The following is a 15,841-nucleotide window of genomic DNA, read 5'->3' on the forward strand; positions in this document are numbered from 1 at the left end:
GTCATTCTACCTTAGTCTCCCAACTTACTGGGATTATAGGCATGTACCTTTGCTCCTGGTCAAATTTATTTTGGAGACAGTTGTACCTAAGCTAGCCTTTGAAAGACAGACAGGAATTTTTCAGGAAGACAAAAGGAAGATAATCTTGGCAAAAGGGAAAGCACATGGAAAGTACAAGGATGCAAAAAATGGTGTATGGTGGTGGGCTCAGTTGGTAGGGTGCTTGCCCTGCAGGGCCTTGCAAGCACGAGGCCCTGGGTTCAATCCCCAGCACCGCCAAAAAAAAAAAAAAAAAAAAGTACATTCAGGGCAATACACTGCTTGAGTACAGGGTTTGAGTTGAAGCAACGGAAATAATTTAAGTTTATGAAGAGTCTTGGGTTCTATGTGAGTGAGCATAATCTTCATTATATCTTGCCGTAGGCTGGCAATCTCTACAAAATTCTAACCAGAGAATGACAGAACTCTTTTTAGAAAGGATGATACCTGGTAATGAGAGATGTCTCCTAACTATTCACATGCTACCCTCCTCCTCCTCATTCTTTTACTCAGGTTTTTTATCAATATGCCTATTATATACCATGTCTGATCTAGACAACGGGAATACAACAGTAAACAACCAAGATTTTTCCTTCACAAAACTCAGTGGAAGAGATGCTTATAAAGGTCCCACCTTGGATGCTACTTCCTCAGAAAGGATTTCTGTGGCAATACTACCTAAAGTAGCTTTTCCTCCCTAAAGTAGTTTTTACTAGTTTATCATATTAAATTCTTTTTCTAAATTTCTCTCGATTTTCTAAATTTACCACAATTTACAATCATTTGTTACATATCATTTGTCCCTGCCTTAAAACACAGACTATCTTTCTTGTTCTTTTTATTCTCTGAGCCTAGCAGTCAGACATATAGTAGGTGATTAATAAGTACCTGTCGACTGAAAAAATAAAAACAAAACATGTTTTACAACTTAGCTTTCCTAAATATTTAGTTGTTGCTTTTTATAAAAAATAATTTTTTCCATGTTGATGGACCTTTGTTTTGTTCACTTATTTATATTTGGCACTAAGAATCAAACCATGTCTCACACATGCTAGGCAAGTGCGCTACACTGAGCCACAACTCTAGACCTAGTTATTGCTAGTTATTGCTTTTTTTAGATCCAATCAATTTCCCTAGGCCCGATTCCCCAAGCATTGCTGTAACCTCTGAGCTAACAGAAATTAGCACCAATCTCACAGCTTTATAATGACTTCTAAGGCACCATCTCAATCAGTATACTGTAAACTTAGAGAACCTTAAATTTGTGTTCTTGGCTGTCACTAGGGCTTAGCTTAGTTGGCTGTTTAAAAAAAAAAAAAATTGGTTGGCTCTAGAGAACTGAATAACTAATTCAACATTTATTGAATCTGACACTAAGTGTCAGATTTTGTATGGGGGGGTCCAACGGTGAATAAAATGGAAATATCATTGCCCTCCCAGAATTTATAATTTAATAAGGCAATGAATATAAGTAAAGACACAATTACAGTTCCACAATAGGGTAAATGGAGAGAGTACATCAGGGCCACCAGATAAAGTCTTGGACATTCAGAGTGTATACAAAGGCGTAAGGTCTAGGCTGAATGCTAAATGGATGGAATATGTCAAAATAACAATCAAAGAGGGAAAAATCGCATTTAGATAATAGCATTTACTATGTGCTAGGCATTGTCTTAAACACTCTATGTATCTTATTAATTATATATGATTTCTACATAAACATATAATTAATTTGTTCAATTCTTACAATTCTGTGGGTTATGTACTACTATTGCCCTCATTTACAGAAGAAGGGTTAAGAAAAGTCTCCAAGTTCACGCGACTAGAAAATGGCAAAGGGATGAATTAAACCTGGACAGTTTGGCTCCAGAATTTGAGTTCTCAGCATCTAAACTATATTGCTTCTCTCAAATATTACAAATTGTTTTCTCTTTCAACTTCCCATTTTCTATAATAGAAATTATTTCCTTTTTACACATGTTATGTTTTCAATAGTTACAAGTACTAGTAACTGATAAAATTGGGTCCTTTGCAACTTAGAGATTAAGAAATGGATGGTATTTTGTAATATAACTTTAAGGATTGACTAACCGTTATCAAATATCTAAAAAAGTATATTTGAAAAAAATACAAGTTCAATTTATGGTTTACTTTACCTCTTAGAACAAAAGTATCTAAAAGAAAAAACAAACAAAGGATTGTGTGGCTTTTTCTACTAATGTTGAATGTACACATAACATATGATATATCAGTTCTATTCCTAGGGACCTATGTAAAAGAGTCACAATATAAATTCCCCAGGGGACATGTACTAGGATGTTTATAGAAGCCCTATTTGTAATGGCCCTAAACTGAAATCCTCCCTAAATGCCCATCAATAGTAGACTTGTTAAACAAATTTGTATTATAAACCACAACTGAACAACAAACAATAATGAAAATAAATGATCTACTATTATATGCACCAACATAGTTGAATCTCACGCACAAAAAAAATGCCAGTGAAAGAAGTCAGACACGCAAGCATATATTACCATGACTACTATATATATACTATGACACTATTCTGTTCATATTGTGGACAAAATCAGGTAAACTTCATCTATGCTGTTAGAAGGCAGGAGAATAATTTCTTATGGGTGGTTAGAAGGAAGCATGAAGTGACTGATGGGGTTCTGGGAATGTTCTGCTTCTTAAAGCTGGGTGATTACACAAGGGTATTCAGTTTGTGAAATTTCATCATGTGTACTTATGTACACTTTTCTGTATATATGTCCTCCATTAAAAAGTTAAACAGAAGTTGATACTATTTTTACATATTTTGATATAATTTTTAATGAATTTTGAAAAATTTAACATGCAAGGGAAAAATATTATCATCATCTAATATCTGAGTACTAATCATGTAGCAGGTACTATGTTAAAAGCTTTACCTGGATAAACCTCTCTTAATCCTCACAAACATCCTACAGAGATAGGTACAATTGTTAGCTCCATTTACTGATGAGAAAACTGAAGCTCAGGGAAATTAAGTAATGTGCTGGAGTAGAAAATCAAACTCAGATAATTCTCATTAGAGAATATATTAACCATTTTGCTATACTAAATTTTCAGTGAAGAACTGAGTTGGATATGTCAAGACAATAGAGAAATACTAGAAAATCATCTGTATTATTTTAGTTCCAAGGAGAACCTCCAATTAGGAGAAAAAACTAGTCACAGTAAGGTGTAGCAAGCAACAACCTAAACAAATTCTTCCTACAATTAAACTTTCTTTAATTCAACATATTTATTCATGCCCGCGAAAATGTAAATAAATATTAAGAGATTGTTTGTTTTTTGGCCAGGGATTGAACCAGGGCTTAACCACAAAGCCACATTCCTAACCCATTTTATTTCTTATTTTGAGACAGGGTCTCACTAAATTGCTCAGTCTGGTTTTGAACTTGGGATCCTCCTGCCTCAGCCTCCAGAGCTGCTGGGATTCAGGCATGCGCCACCATGCCCAGTGTTAAGAGGGTTTCTAAAAATCAACTCTACTTCCCTAATTCAATTTTATCCCTTATGACTTTTTACCAGCAATATAACATATTTAATTTAAAAAAACAGAGCACGTGAGCTAAGTATTATTACAGCTAAGCTATGTCAGTGAATGGTATCTGAAAGTAGGCTGATGATTCACATTCACAGTACAGAGTTACCAAGAAATTTTATGAATGGAAACGAAACAAAAGCATTATGTACAGTTTTAACATAGGTAACACAAGGGAAAACAATTCCATAATCAGTTAAAGCATTTGGTAATTTACCAACATTAAATTTACCTCTTTGGAGGGGGAAGCGGGAGATGTGAATATTGTCATCCAATAGGACCACACAAACATAACAAAGAACAGATGGAAAGCCACAAGGTAAACAACGGTCTTTCCTGGTAAATAAAAACAAATAACATTTCATTGAATCCAGGTGAAAACAGGAAAAAGGATTACATTAAAACACAATATGTGGGTCAGGAGACCTAATCCAATAAAAAATTTAATTTAGGACATAATAAAACATCAAATATATAAACTCCTTTATCTTCGTGATGTAATATTACTAGATTTGAAGAAATATTCTGTTCCTGTATTTAAGAATTATCAGTATGGTTTATAAGTAAAGATTGTAGCTGGGGAAGAGATTTGATTATAAGTTGCTGAGAATTTGAGCTAAAAAAAAATTTCTTTACTCACGTATTTCAAGCTCTTCCTAAACAATAATTTTAAATGACTTAAAAATTATTTAAAATGACCCATCACTATGAACATTAAATTCAAGAAACTGTAAACTGAAAGTAAATAACTTGTAATCACCAAGAATAATAAGTAAAATTGATGAACTTAATCCCTGTATAATCTGCAAAAAGTATCCTAAATTTAATTCCACTGTTCAATGTAAGTTAACAAGAAAACTTTTTAGTCACTCTGAATTTCTACCTTAACTGTTTCCCAAGTGAATTCATGTAACATTTCAATATCTTTATCTCCAAATTTAATTTACTGATGTAACTTTTAAAGTTTTCTATTGTGTTCTGTAATTTTTCTATGTGAAAGAAGCAGGACTAGTTTCCAATAAGCAAGAGTTATATACTAGGTAGTTGAACTATTTTTTAGTTTGTAATGCAGCACCAAAAACCCACTGAAGATAATAAAGTATAAAGCAAAAAGGTCTTTTTAAAATACTTTTTTAAAAAAAGTTCAGATCAAATATTATTTCTTCCACAAAAGTCTTCTCCATTACTTTCAGAATTCATTGCATTCTCCAATCCATTTGCTTAGACTTCAATTAAAGCCCCTTTCAATAAAGTTAGTTGCCTAATACTGATGAACAAATATATGTAAGACACAGTAGTGCCTGATACATAATAAATCCTCAATGAACACTGGCTATTATCATTATTGCCCAAATATCTTAATTCTTCTTAGTTCTGTGCATTCCCTATGTCAGTGTTTCTTAAGTTTAAGAAGTGATAAAGTTTTCACTGCTGTGCAGTTAAGTGAGAAAAATTAACTTTTTCTACTTTTATTAGAAAAAGCTTTTACTATAAAGCTAACAGATTCAATTTGAAGTCCTGACCTTTAGCCTGAGGTTATTTTTCCTTGTATTTTGGTTTTTAAAAAAATGTTCATTCTTTTTAAATTAAAAAATGATAAAACTTGACAACCTTGTTAGAACCCAACCTTTTTTTGTTTTGTTTTGTTTTTTTAATTGTACTAATTCATTTCAGAGACTGGAACCTGGGGTTACACAGTTGACTGATAAAGGGAACCAGGGCTCAAGTGACCCCGCATATCTCCTAGATAACAAGTACAATTATTTCCAACTCTAGCTCCTAAAATTTCCTTCAAATCAATTTCTTCTCATTGTTTTCACTGCCAGTGTCTAGGCTGCCCATCTTATTTGGATTGCTGCAAAAGTAAAACTGGTCTCCTTGCTTCCTGTCTCTCTTGCTTCCATCTCCATGGTCAATGCTAAATGTGTTGCTCTAGTTTCTTCTCCCCATGGACTGTAAGAATTCCTGGAAAGTAACTCCATCTGCATGGCCAATGCATCCTAAAAAAACTCTGGAACTTTACAGTCACTATATTCAACTTTAGCTACTCAAATAATCATTCCAACCTATTGAAAGCCTCTTAGAAAGCATATATTGTATGTTTTATTTCCAACCCTTACAGTAGTCTTGTGAGATATTTTTTGAGTTCTCAAATATAGACAGTGAGGTTCAGAGAACTGAGTATTTTGTGCAATATCACTTAGTTACTAAATGATAATGCCAGAATTCAAACCCACTATCTGTTTGATAAAAATCCAAGGTTCTTTTCATAGTCATCCCTAAAACTGAATTCTCCTCCACTTCTTATTAACAATTTTTTTTTTTTTTTTTTTTGGTACCAGGAATTGAACCCAAAGGTACTTAACCACTGAGCCACATTCCCAGCCTTTTAAAATATTTTATTTAGAGACAGGGTCTCACTTGAGTTGCTTAGGACCTGGGGTTGGCTTTGAACTAGCGATCTTCCTGCCACAGCCTCCCAAGCTGCGGGATTACAGGCTTGTGCCAAACGTGTCTGTTTCTTGACTTTTAAAAAAATTTTTTTTAACCATTATCTAAATGTCATTCTACTCCTGAGCCAACATCTGCTGCCAAAATAAAATCCTAGACACAACTTCCTTCTATTTTGAAGTGTGCTCTATTCACTTCTACTACTATTGATGCTGAAAATTCTGGCTTCTCAAAATTTGCGTTTCTTTATGCTTTCAGCACCCTCTAGGTCAAATCAAAATATAATAAACCCAAAGGACTCGTGAAATCATTGTTTCATTTGTTTTTCCTTTGGAAAAGCATGAGGGAGCTTAGTCGGCTATTGTGACACCAACTGTGAGACCACTTAACAACTTACTCTGAATGTTATTTTCATCTAGTTTATTTTTTGCCTGTCCCCCAAATTCAACCAAGCTTGTCATTCCTCACCTAAACACTGCTACATCGCTTTGTGATAAATGGCAACACTAAGGTCTTAAAACTTCTCAAGCATTTACTTACAACTAAGATAAGCAGGCAAAACAATAGATTCTTGAAATATTTTTAACATTTAATATCTTTTTAGAATATTTCTGCTCTACAGGGCAATAAAGCAAACAGGTTGCTTTAAAATACATTAATTCTCAGTTAAATGAAAAAATGGATAATAAGCCCTTAGTATAATGTTTGGAATATAATAAGTATTTAACAGATGATAGTTATTAAATTATAACAAAGTAAATATAATATTCTTTATTGTATAAAGAATAATAGAGACCAATAATGCTTTTAACTAAGTTCAATTCATGTGATTGTTAATAGGTAAACTCTTGGTCACATGTATAAGCTGTAAGCTATTGGTTACAAATAATATGTAGGTTAAAATTTTTGTTAACTAAGCAGGTTAAAGCTCAAAGAAAAATCTGAACCTATTGATCAAAAAGTGTAGGTTCAAAAGTCAACCTGTAACTGAATTAAAAACAGACAAAAAAGTTATCAGAGGATTCTTTGAGAGACATGGTAAAAATAATCCAAAAGATAATAACATTAAAGTTCTTTCATAAGAACCTCTAAATTCTCTTTCTTATCTGTACTTTCAACATACAGGAAATAGTTCTGATGTAAAGGATAGACCTACCAAGATGGAGTTTGTTTCTTCTATTACTGAAAAATTAGATTTAAGGGCAACTTGAGATTTATATGCTTAATATCTGATTAGCTTCAGTAATAAAAATGAATTTTTATTCATAATCTCTAATTGTCCAACTGTTAAAAGAAATTCTGGGTTTTTCTATGTCAAAATAAATTTTTATTTTGAAATCTGATCCTCAATGGATTTCTGAAGTTTTCTTTTATTCTGGTGAAACTGTGAGAAAAGATTTTTTTCCCTCTAGGTATTGTCTCTTTGACTAGTCATTATAAAAACTTTAATTTCTTTGACCCATAATACAATTTACAAATTTATTTATTATTATTTTCTTCTAATTTGTGTACTCACTTGAATCATTGCCTGCATCTTTAAGGAACAAAATATGCCTTTTTAAAAAATTTTGATTCTTTGTACACAAATGGGGTACAACTGTTGTTTCTCTTGTTGTACACGGAGTCGCAACATTCGTGTAATCATACATGAACATAGGGTAATGATGTTTGTCTCATTCTGCTATTTTTCCTTCCCCCAAAATATGCCCTTTTGAATAATCTGATTCAGTATTTCTCAAAATTACATATGCACAGAAATCACTTAGGAACCTTATCAAAAGGCAGATTCTGATTTAATGGATGTGGAATGAAGTCTGAGCTGCTTCATTTACAAGCTCATACATAATGGTGACGTATTTAAAGATTATATCCTAAGAAGTAAGGATCTTGGCAAAACCTTAATTGTTTATGTGACTCATTAACAATTTACAAACTTAAAGTCTAGTTATTTAATTAAATATCTGTGAGAAGAAAAGTGCTTTTTCAACAAATGTGTAAGCAAGAGAACCACTAATGACATTTAGACATAATGAAAGCAGAAATCCCCCCTTAACTAAAACTCACATTAAGAATTTAAACAAAGAGTTCTGAAGAACATACAACACAGATTTACATAAATTTACACAAAGAAGTTTAAGTACTAGGTGCCTTACAAAATAATGCCTACTTCAATTTATACAATACAAATGAGAATAAACTGAGTGGGAACAAACCACATACTACATATCTCCCTTTATTACTTAAAATTTAAAGATACATATTTTCTTTTTGAAAAACAAAAGTACTCATCACTAAATAAAAAGTATGTGGAGAGAAATTAAGATACCATAAGTCTTAAAATAAGACTACAAGTGCCTTACCAGTTCCTTCATTTCCAGAAATAGTAACTAGAATAGAAAAAAAAAAACAGTGAATATACTTAAAACATATTGTACACAAATTTAAATTCAAGTTGCATATTCATCTCAATATCATTTTCATAAACTTCAAAACATTAAAATAATGAAGTTCAAATTCTTAACCCTATAGTCACTTAAGAACTTTGTTAATTTTAAGTGTATTAACATAATTATAGCTGTGACATTTTCTTTAGCTCTTTGCTTAATGAAACCTTAAGAATGAATAGAACTGTTTTCTATCGTACTCATAACTTAATAATTAGTCTGTGTTGCACCTTACCAACCAACCTCTTTGTGAAGGCCATACTCAAGATAAATTTTCTTTTTTAAAAAATTGATGCATATTAGTCATATTTAGGGGGTACAGTGCAATAATTTAATACATACATATGATGTGGAATAGTCTCAATCAGGGTAATTAGCATTTCCATCTCCATCTTCTAACAGATTTTTATTTTTTTGTGTTTAGAGTCTTCAAACTCCTGCTTTCCAGTTCTTCATAAAATATATAATAGGTTGTTGTAAACTACAGTCATCATATTGTAGTGTAAAACACCAGAACTTACTTCTATCTAATAGTATTTTGATCCTGTTATACAATGTTCCTTTCTTCTCCCTCTCCTCTACCTCATTCTGACTTCCAGTAATTACTATACTATTTTCTTTGAGATCAACTTTTTCAGCTTATACATATGAGTGACAACGTGTATCAAATTTATTTTTAACAGGAAAAAAAAAAAGTAGAGGAACTCACTCCTGTAATTTTTAGAGTGTTTTCTTTGAATACCCAAAATCTCAAGAAATTAAACTAGGCAGAGAAAAATTAATTTATAATTTATTATTTACCTCCTTTATGCTTTTTCCATTTGCATTACTGTTTTTTTTTTTTTTTTTAAATACCAGGGATTGAACCCAGTGGTTCTTAACCACTGAGTCACATCCTCAGTCCTTTTAAATTTTTTATAATTTTGAACAGGGTCTCATTAAACTGTTGAGGCTGGGCTTTGAACTTTGATCCTCCTACCTCAACCTCTGGAGTCACTGGGATTACAGGTTTGTGCCTGGCTATATTACTATCTTAATGGATTTATCCAACAACCACTTCAGTCTAACCCTGACAAGTCAGAAAATTAGAATTTACTCTTTCCTTCTGGATGTCTAAACAAAGTCCTAATGATTCTAAATCTATTTTAAATCTGTCAATTCTTCTTCGGTCCCTACCAATGCCTTCCTCAAATGCAACAGCTTATAGCATCTTCCCATTATCAGTTTAACATACCCTTACCACCAGCAAATATGATAGTTTGAATACTCTTCAACACCTGAGTCACATTCAGAATAAAGTCCAAAATCTTCAGGGTAGCAAACATTACAGGTCTGCTGTAATCTCTATCTCTTTAGTCTCATTATGCTGAACAAATTGCAATTTCCTAAAGATGTCAAGCAGGTTTACATGTAGCGTGTCCCTCTGCTATCAATCTTCAGGGTTCATTTTGATAACTAATCTCCTTTGTAAAACCTTCCAAAGTTCCTTTTTAAGCTGAAAAGAATACTCCTTTATATCACCACTGCTCACTCTTCCATCTCAGGTACACCTTATCACTTTACCATACCATCTCTCTTTCTCTCTCTTTTTCAATTACTTATTGACTTATCTGTCCCACTCTACTAAACTGAAGAACTAAAGTATGGAATCATACAGAACAATAGCAACCCTTCAAGTTATTAGCTCCATTTCACAGATAAGTAAACTAAGGTTCAAAATAATTAAATGATTTGCCCAGGGTCACAGAGCTAGTATATGAAGTGTGAACATGATTTAAACTAAAAATCTGTTTGGACTTGTATTTCCTATACTTATTCCTTATCTCAATGTCTGATGCACAGCAGCAATGCTAAAGAAATGTTTATTGTGCCAGGTACAGTGGAGCACCTGTTATCCCAGTGGTTCAGGAGGCTGATGCAGGAGGATTGCAGGTTTGAAGCCAGTCCTAGCAACTTAGCAAGGACCAAAACAACTTAGCGAGAACCTGTCTCAAAATAAAAAGGGCTAGAGATGTACAGCTCAGTGGCAAAGTGCCCCTGATTCAATCCCTAATACAGAAAGAAAGGTAGGTAGGTTGGTTGGTTGGTTGACTGCCTCAAAATTCAGTTTTGACTAAAATCTCTTGATAAAATCGGAGAACACGATTTACTTACTTAGTAAAACAAAACATATCTACCTCAGTTCCCAAGCCGCATAATTTATAACACTAAAGAAGTATTCCTACTAAAGTTGGGTACATGTTTTTGATTGTTTTTTTTTTTTTAGGGGGGGGTACAGCTGAACTCAGGGGCACTTGACCACTGAGCCACATCCCCAGCCCTATTTTGTATTTTATTTAGAGAAAGGGTCTGAGTTGCTTAGTACCTTGATGTCACTGAGGCTGGTTTTGAACTCACGATCCTCCTGCCCCAACTTCCAGAGCCACTGGGATTACAGGCATGCACCACCACACTCAGCCTACTTTTTTCTCTTAAAACACTGTTTTAACTCATTTTAGATTTGTCAGACAGGGCCTAGGGTAGTTAGATCTTATGTATACCATCTGTGTCCTATATAGCATTTCCTATTTACCAAAGTGTACACTAAAAAGATTATCATTTCCTTAGTGGTATAAAAACTGAAAAGAAAACAAATGTTATCACATTGTTGTTGTTGGTATAGGGGATTTAACTAAGGGGCACTTCACCACTGAATCACATCCCCAGCCCTTTTTATTTTCTATTTTGAGATATGGTCTCATTAAACTGCTTATGGCCTCACTAATTTGCTGAGGCTGGCCTAAAATTTGCAATCCTGTCTCAGTCTCCAAAGCCACAGGAATTACAGAAGTGTGCCACTGTACTCAGACAAATGTTACCATTTTTTGAAGATTACATAACTTTATTTCTTGCTGGTCAAAGAAAATGAACTGAACAACTATTACAAACCAGGTAATAGTGCAACAGATTTCCTGTGTACATACAATCATTAAAATGATAATTGATCTTCAGTTTTACTTACAAAGTCACCTAAAATATAAAATTCCTCCTAATAAATATAAGAAATGAGCAAGATTTGCATAAGTGAAAACATTTTCATTCTTCTGAGGCACACACAAAAAAATGTAAACAAATGGAAAAGCAATGTTTTTCCATAGGATGAGTAATCATTCAAATGTCAATTGTCCCTAAATTTGCTTTTTCACTTACCGTACTAGGCTTCATCTCTAGACTCGTTTTCCCTAATCTATAAGTTTATCCCAATAAAGATTTTTAAAAATAATTTGACAGACTCTAAAGTTCATTTGTTAAAAAAATAAACTTGCAAAAAGAAGTAAGAAGAGGTTGAGTAAGGAGAATAATGAAGTAGGACTGATCATGCCAAATACAAATGCATGTTTTAGAAGTACAGTCATGTGTTGCTTAACCATGGGAACACGTTCTGAGAAGTAGGCAATTCCATAATGTTGTGTGAACATCATCATACAATGTTTTATACAAACCTAAATAATATGGGTCAATCACACGATGTGGTCTTTTGATGCAATCAACAGATGCAATAAGCATGAGAAGTATGAGGTTGTTACTGTTACTGTATAACAGCATACTGTTTGTAAGCAGACTCTAAAATAATAAAAAGCATAGTATAAGCCAAGCATGGTGGCACATGCCTGTAATCTCATAGACTCTGGAGTCTAAGGTAGGAGGGTCACAAGTTTGAGGCCAGCCTCAGCAATTTATGAGCTAGTCTCAAAATTTTTTAAAAAGTGGGGGAGGGACTCAGTCTTAGAGTGCCTCTGGGGTTCAATCACTAGTACTGTACCCTCCCACCTCAAGAAGCACAAATAGTACAGTAAGTGTATAAAACCAGTAACATTTATCATCAAGAATTAGGTACTACACATAATTGTATGTGCTATACCTCCATCTGACTGGCAGCAGAGTATGTTCATTTACCATGTACCTGATGTGTTACACCAAGATGTTAGCATGGCTGACATTACTAGATGATAGAAACTTTTCTGCTCCCTTATCATTTTTTAAACCTATTTTTTATTAGAGAATTATTTATAAATACCTGTTGGGTTCATCCCAACAAAATCATACATGCATGGAATCTAACCCACTCCACTTCAATTCCCATTCCTCCTCCATTCCTTCTACAGCTCAACCCTCACACCAACATCCCACTGATCCTCCCTTTGCTCACCCATTATCCATCCTTGATTGGTGCTTTCCATACACACATAAAGGTGAAATTCCCTGTGGTATAGTTATATAGGAACATAATGTGATTTTGTTAAATTCATTCTATTATTTCCTTTCTTCTCCTTTCCTATCCCTCCCTCCTTTACTCTCAATCTCCTTCTTTACTCCACTGATCTTCCCTATATCTTTATGATATCCAACCTCTCCCCAGTCCTACTTTCCTTTCCTTATTTTGCTTTAGCCTTCGCATATTAGAGAAAATATTCTACCCTTGATTTTCTGAGTCTGACTTAATTTCACTTAGCAGGATGTGCTCGATTTCCATCCATTTACCTGCAAACACCAAAATTTTATTCTTCTTTATGGCTGAGTGAAAACTCCATTGTGTATGTATACCACATTTTCTTAATCTATCCACCTACTGACAGGATGATTCCATAATTTGGCTATTGTGAACTGTGCTGCTATAAAACACTGAAGTGGCTGTATCACTATAGTATGCTGATTTTAGTTCTTCTGGATAAATACCAAGGAGTGGGATAGCTGAGTCATATCATGATTTTGTTCATATTTTTTTCAGGAATCTCCATACTGCTTTCCAGAGTGGTCATACAAATTTGCAGTCCCACCAACAATGTATGAGCGTACGTTTTCCCCCTACTCCTTACCAGAATTTATTATTATTTGTATTCTTGATAACTGCCATTAAGAGTGGAGTAAAGGGCTGGGGATATAGCTCAGTTGGTAGAGTGCCTGCCTCGCAAGCACAAGGCCCTGGGTTCAATCCCCAGCACAAAAAAAAAAAAAAAAGAGTGGAGTAAGATGAAATCTACTTAGTTCTTATGCTCATTTATTGATTGGGGTTTTTTTTTTGGTGTTAAGTTTTCTTGAGTTCTTTGTATATTCTGGATATTAATTGCCTGTCAAGAGGTACCTCCCGTATAATTTTATGAAACCACCATGTATAATGTGCTGCTGACCAAAAAGTTACATGGCACATGACTTTATCATAAATGCCCCAATTATTAAAATAGCTGTACTGGCTTGTGAATAAACAGATCAATTAAAAAGAATAGAAAGTTCTCAAATTGGACCCAAATTCAAATAGGATTTTAACATGATAAATTGAGAAAATTATTCACAATTCTTATGATAGCATAATGATGAATTTCCTTAATATATGAATACCTACAACTCAAGAAGAGAAGACATTTTTCTTTCTTCCTTTTTTTTTTTGTTTGGCACTGGGGATTGAACCCAGGGGCGCTTAACCTCTCAGCCACATCCCTGGCCCTTTTTATTTTGAGACAGTGTCTTGTTAAGTTGCTTAGAACCTTGCTAAATAGCTGGAGCTGGTTTTAACTTGATATACTCCTGCCACAGCCTCCCAAGTCACTAGGATTATAGCTTTGTGCCACCAGGCATGGCACCTTAAACATTAAAAAAAAAAAAAAAAAAAAAAGCTCAACCTTATCCATAAGACAAATCCAAAGTAAAAGTAAGATTCCATTTTAAAATAATCACATTGGTAAAGAACAAAAGCTGATATCATAGTGTTACCACATTCCCCTGAGTAGAGTTCCAATTTAAAATCCTATCTGGCAAACAATTTCTGGTGGTTTTCTCTTCTAATTTCTCAAAAGGTATTCATGCAATTACTAGAAAAATAAAACTGTTTTGCATTTTAAAAACCAATATAGACAAAACCATAATGGCTAGAGTCACTTTTTTACAGAGGACTTATGTAACCAAAAGTGTGGGCTAAGTAAATCTCTTTGGTATATATTCCCATAGCACCTTTTCACAACACTCCTAATACTTGTAATTACTAGTTTACAATCTGTACTACCTTCTAGATTTTTCTCTTAGAGATAGGGAACATTACTGCTTCCCCAGTAGTCAGAGAACAGTGTAAAGAATGGAACAAATTCTCAATATTTAATTGCATGTCTAATTACAAAGACAAAGAGATGATTACGAACAGCAAACACTGGGCTATCTACACAATCTCTCAAAGGGTATTCTGTTATTTTCAAAAATTCTTGTGATGACAAAACCAAAAGTTACAAAAAATAATAAGTATGCTAAACATTTGCATGACTTTTAAAGGTGTGATGTCATATTTTACTCTTGTCAGTGACTATATATAAGCTCATTTAGATATAATGATTTATTTATTTATTCTTTAGATGGATTGCCCAGACTGGACCCAAACAATTCTCCTGTCTTAGTTTCCCAAATAGCTGGGACTATAGGCAAGCCATGGTACCTGGCTCTGGATCTAAACTGACAGCTCTCTGAACATGAGAGCTAGCCATGTCTTATTCTATTAGTTTCCCATTCTTCTTGCCTGTCCCCCACTTACTGGATTGAAAATGCCAGATACTCACTTTACCAGTATCCTTGAATCTACTGTGGCCATGGGATTCAGTTCTAACAAATATGTACATCTGGGGGAAGGGTTACTGAAAAAAAATCAACAAGTCAGATTTAGAAGAAAGCCCTATTATTCTCTTTATCCTATTTTTGCACTGAATGACTGTGAGGATGTGCTGTCTAAATACACAACAGCCAACTTTCAACCTATGAAAGGGGCCAGTATTTGTTAGATACAGATTCTGGGTTGAGTTCTTTTTGTTCAGCCCTTGAAAAATGTGCTACTTCTTTCAGAATTTCATGGTTTTTGATGAAAAATCTGCTGTTATTCTAACTTTTTTTTCTCCTGTAGGTAAGATGTTCCTCTGAGTTTGTTTTTATTTTCCAGAAGTTTGGTTATGATATGTCTTGGAATGAATTTGTTTTTACTGTCCAGAGTTTGAGAAGTTTCCTGAATTTTTTCTACATAATATATTTTGCTGGTTGAAAAAATTGAACTTATTTATTTCTTCAAATACCTTTTCAGTCACATTCTCTTCTTCCCTCTTATACTGATGACAGTGTTAGATTTTTTTAAAAATAGTCCCACATGTCCTTAATCTTTCTGATTTTTTTTTCAGTCTATTTTCTCTCATTTGGGCATTTTATATTCTAATTTCAAGTTGATTTCTTTTTTCCTCCGCTGTCTTCTCCATTTGCTGTACAGCAGACCTCTTGTTTTGGCTATTTATTTTTCAGTTCTAAAATTTCC

At 33.7% G+C, this 15,841-nt stretch overlaps 1 protein-coding gene across 3 annotated transcripts in view; it reads right to left on the reverse strand.

Annotated features, from left to right (window-relative positions):
• Positions 1 to 15,841, reverse strand: part of ZDHHC20 (zDHHC palmitoyltransferase 20) — a 70,295-nt gene that overhangs the window by 34,619 nt on the left and 19,835 nt on the right. For all 3 annotated transcript variants that reach the window (XM_079138860.1, XM_079138861.1, XM_079138862.1), the window contains 2 exons: positions 8,443 to 8,469; positions 3,864 to 3,967 (listed from right to left, as the gene is read on the reverse strand). In XM_079138860.1, coding sequence (XP_078994986.1) covers positions 3,864 to 3,967; positions 8,443 to 8,469 — 131 coding nt within the window. The remainder of the gene's footprint in view (positions 1 to 3,863; positions 3,968 to 8,442; positions 8,470 to 15,841) is intronic.

Source organism: Sciurus vulgaris (genome assembly GCF_902686455.1).
Source record: "Sciurus vulgaris genome assembly, chromosome: 4".
Taxonomy (NCBI): Eukaryota; Metazoa; Chordata; class Mammalia; order Rodentia; family Sciuridae; genus Sciurus; species Sciurus vulgaris.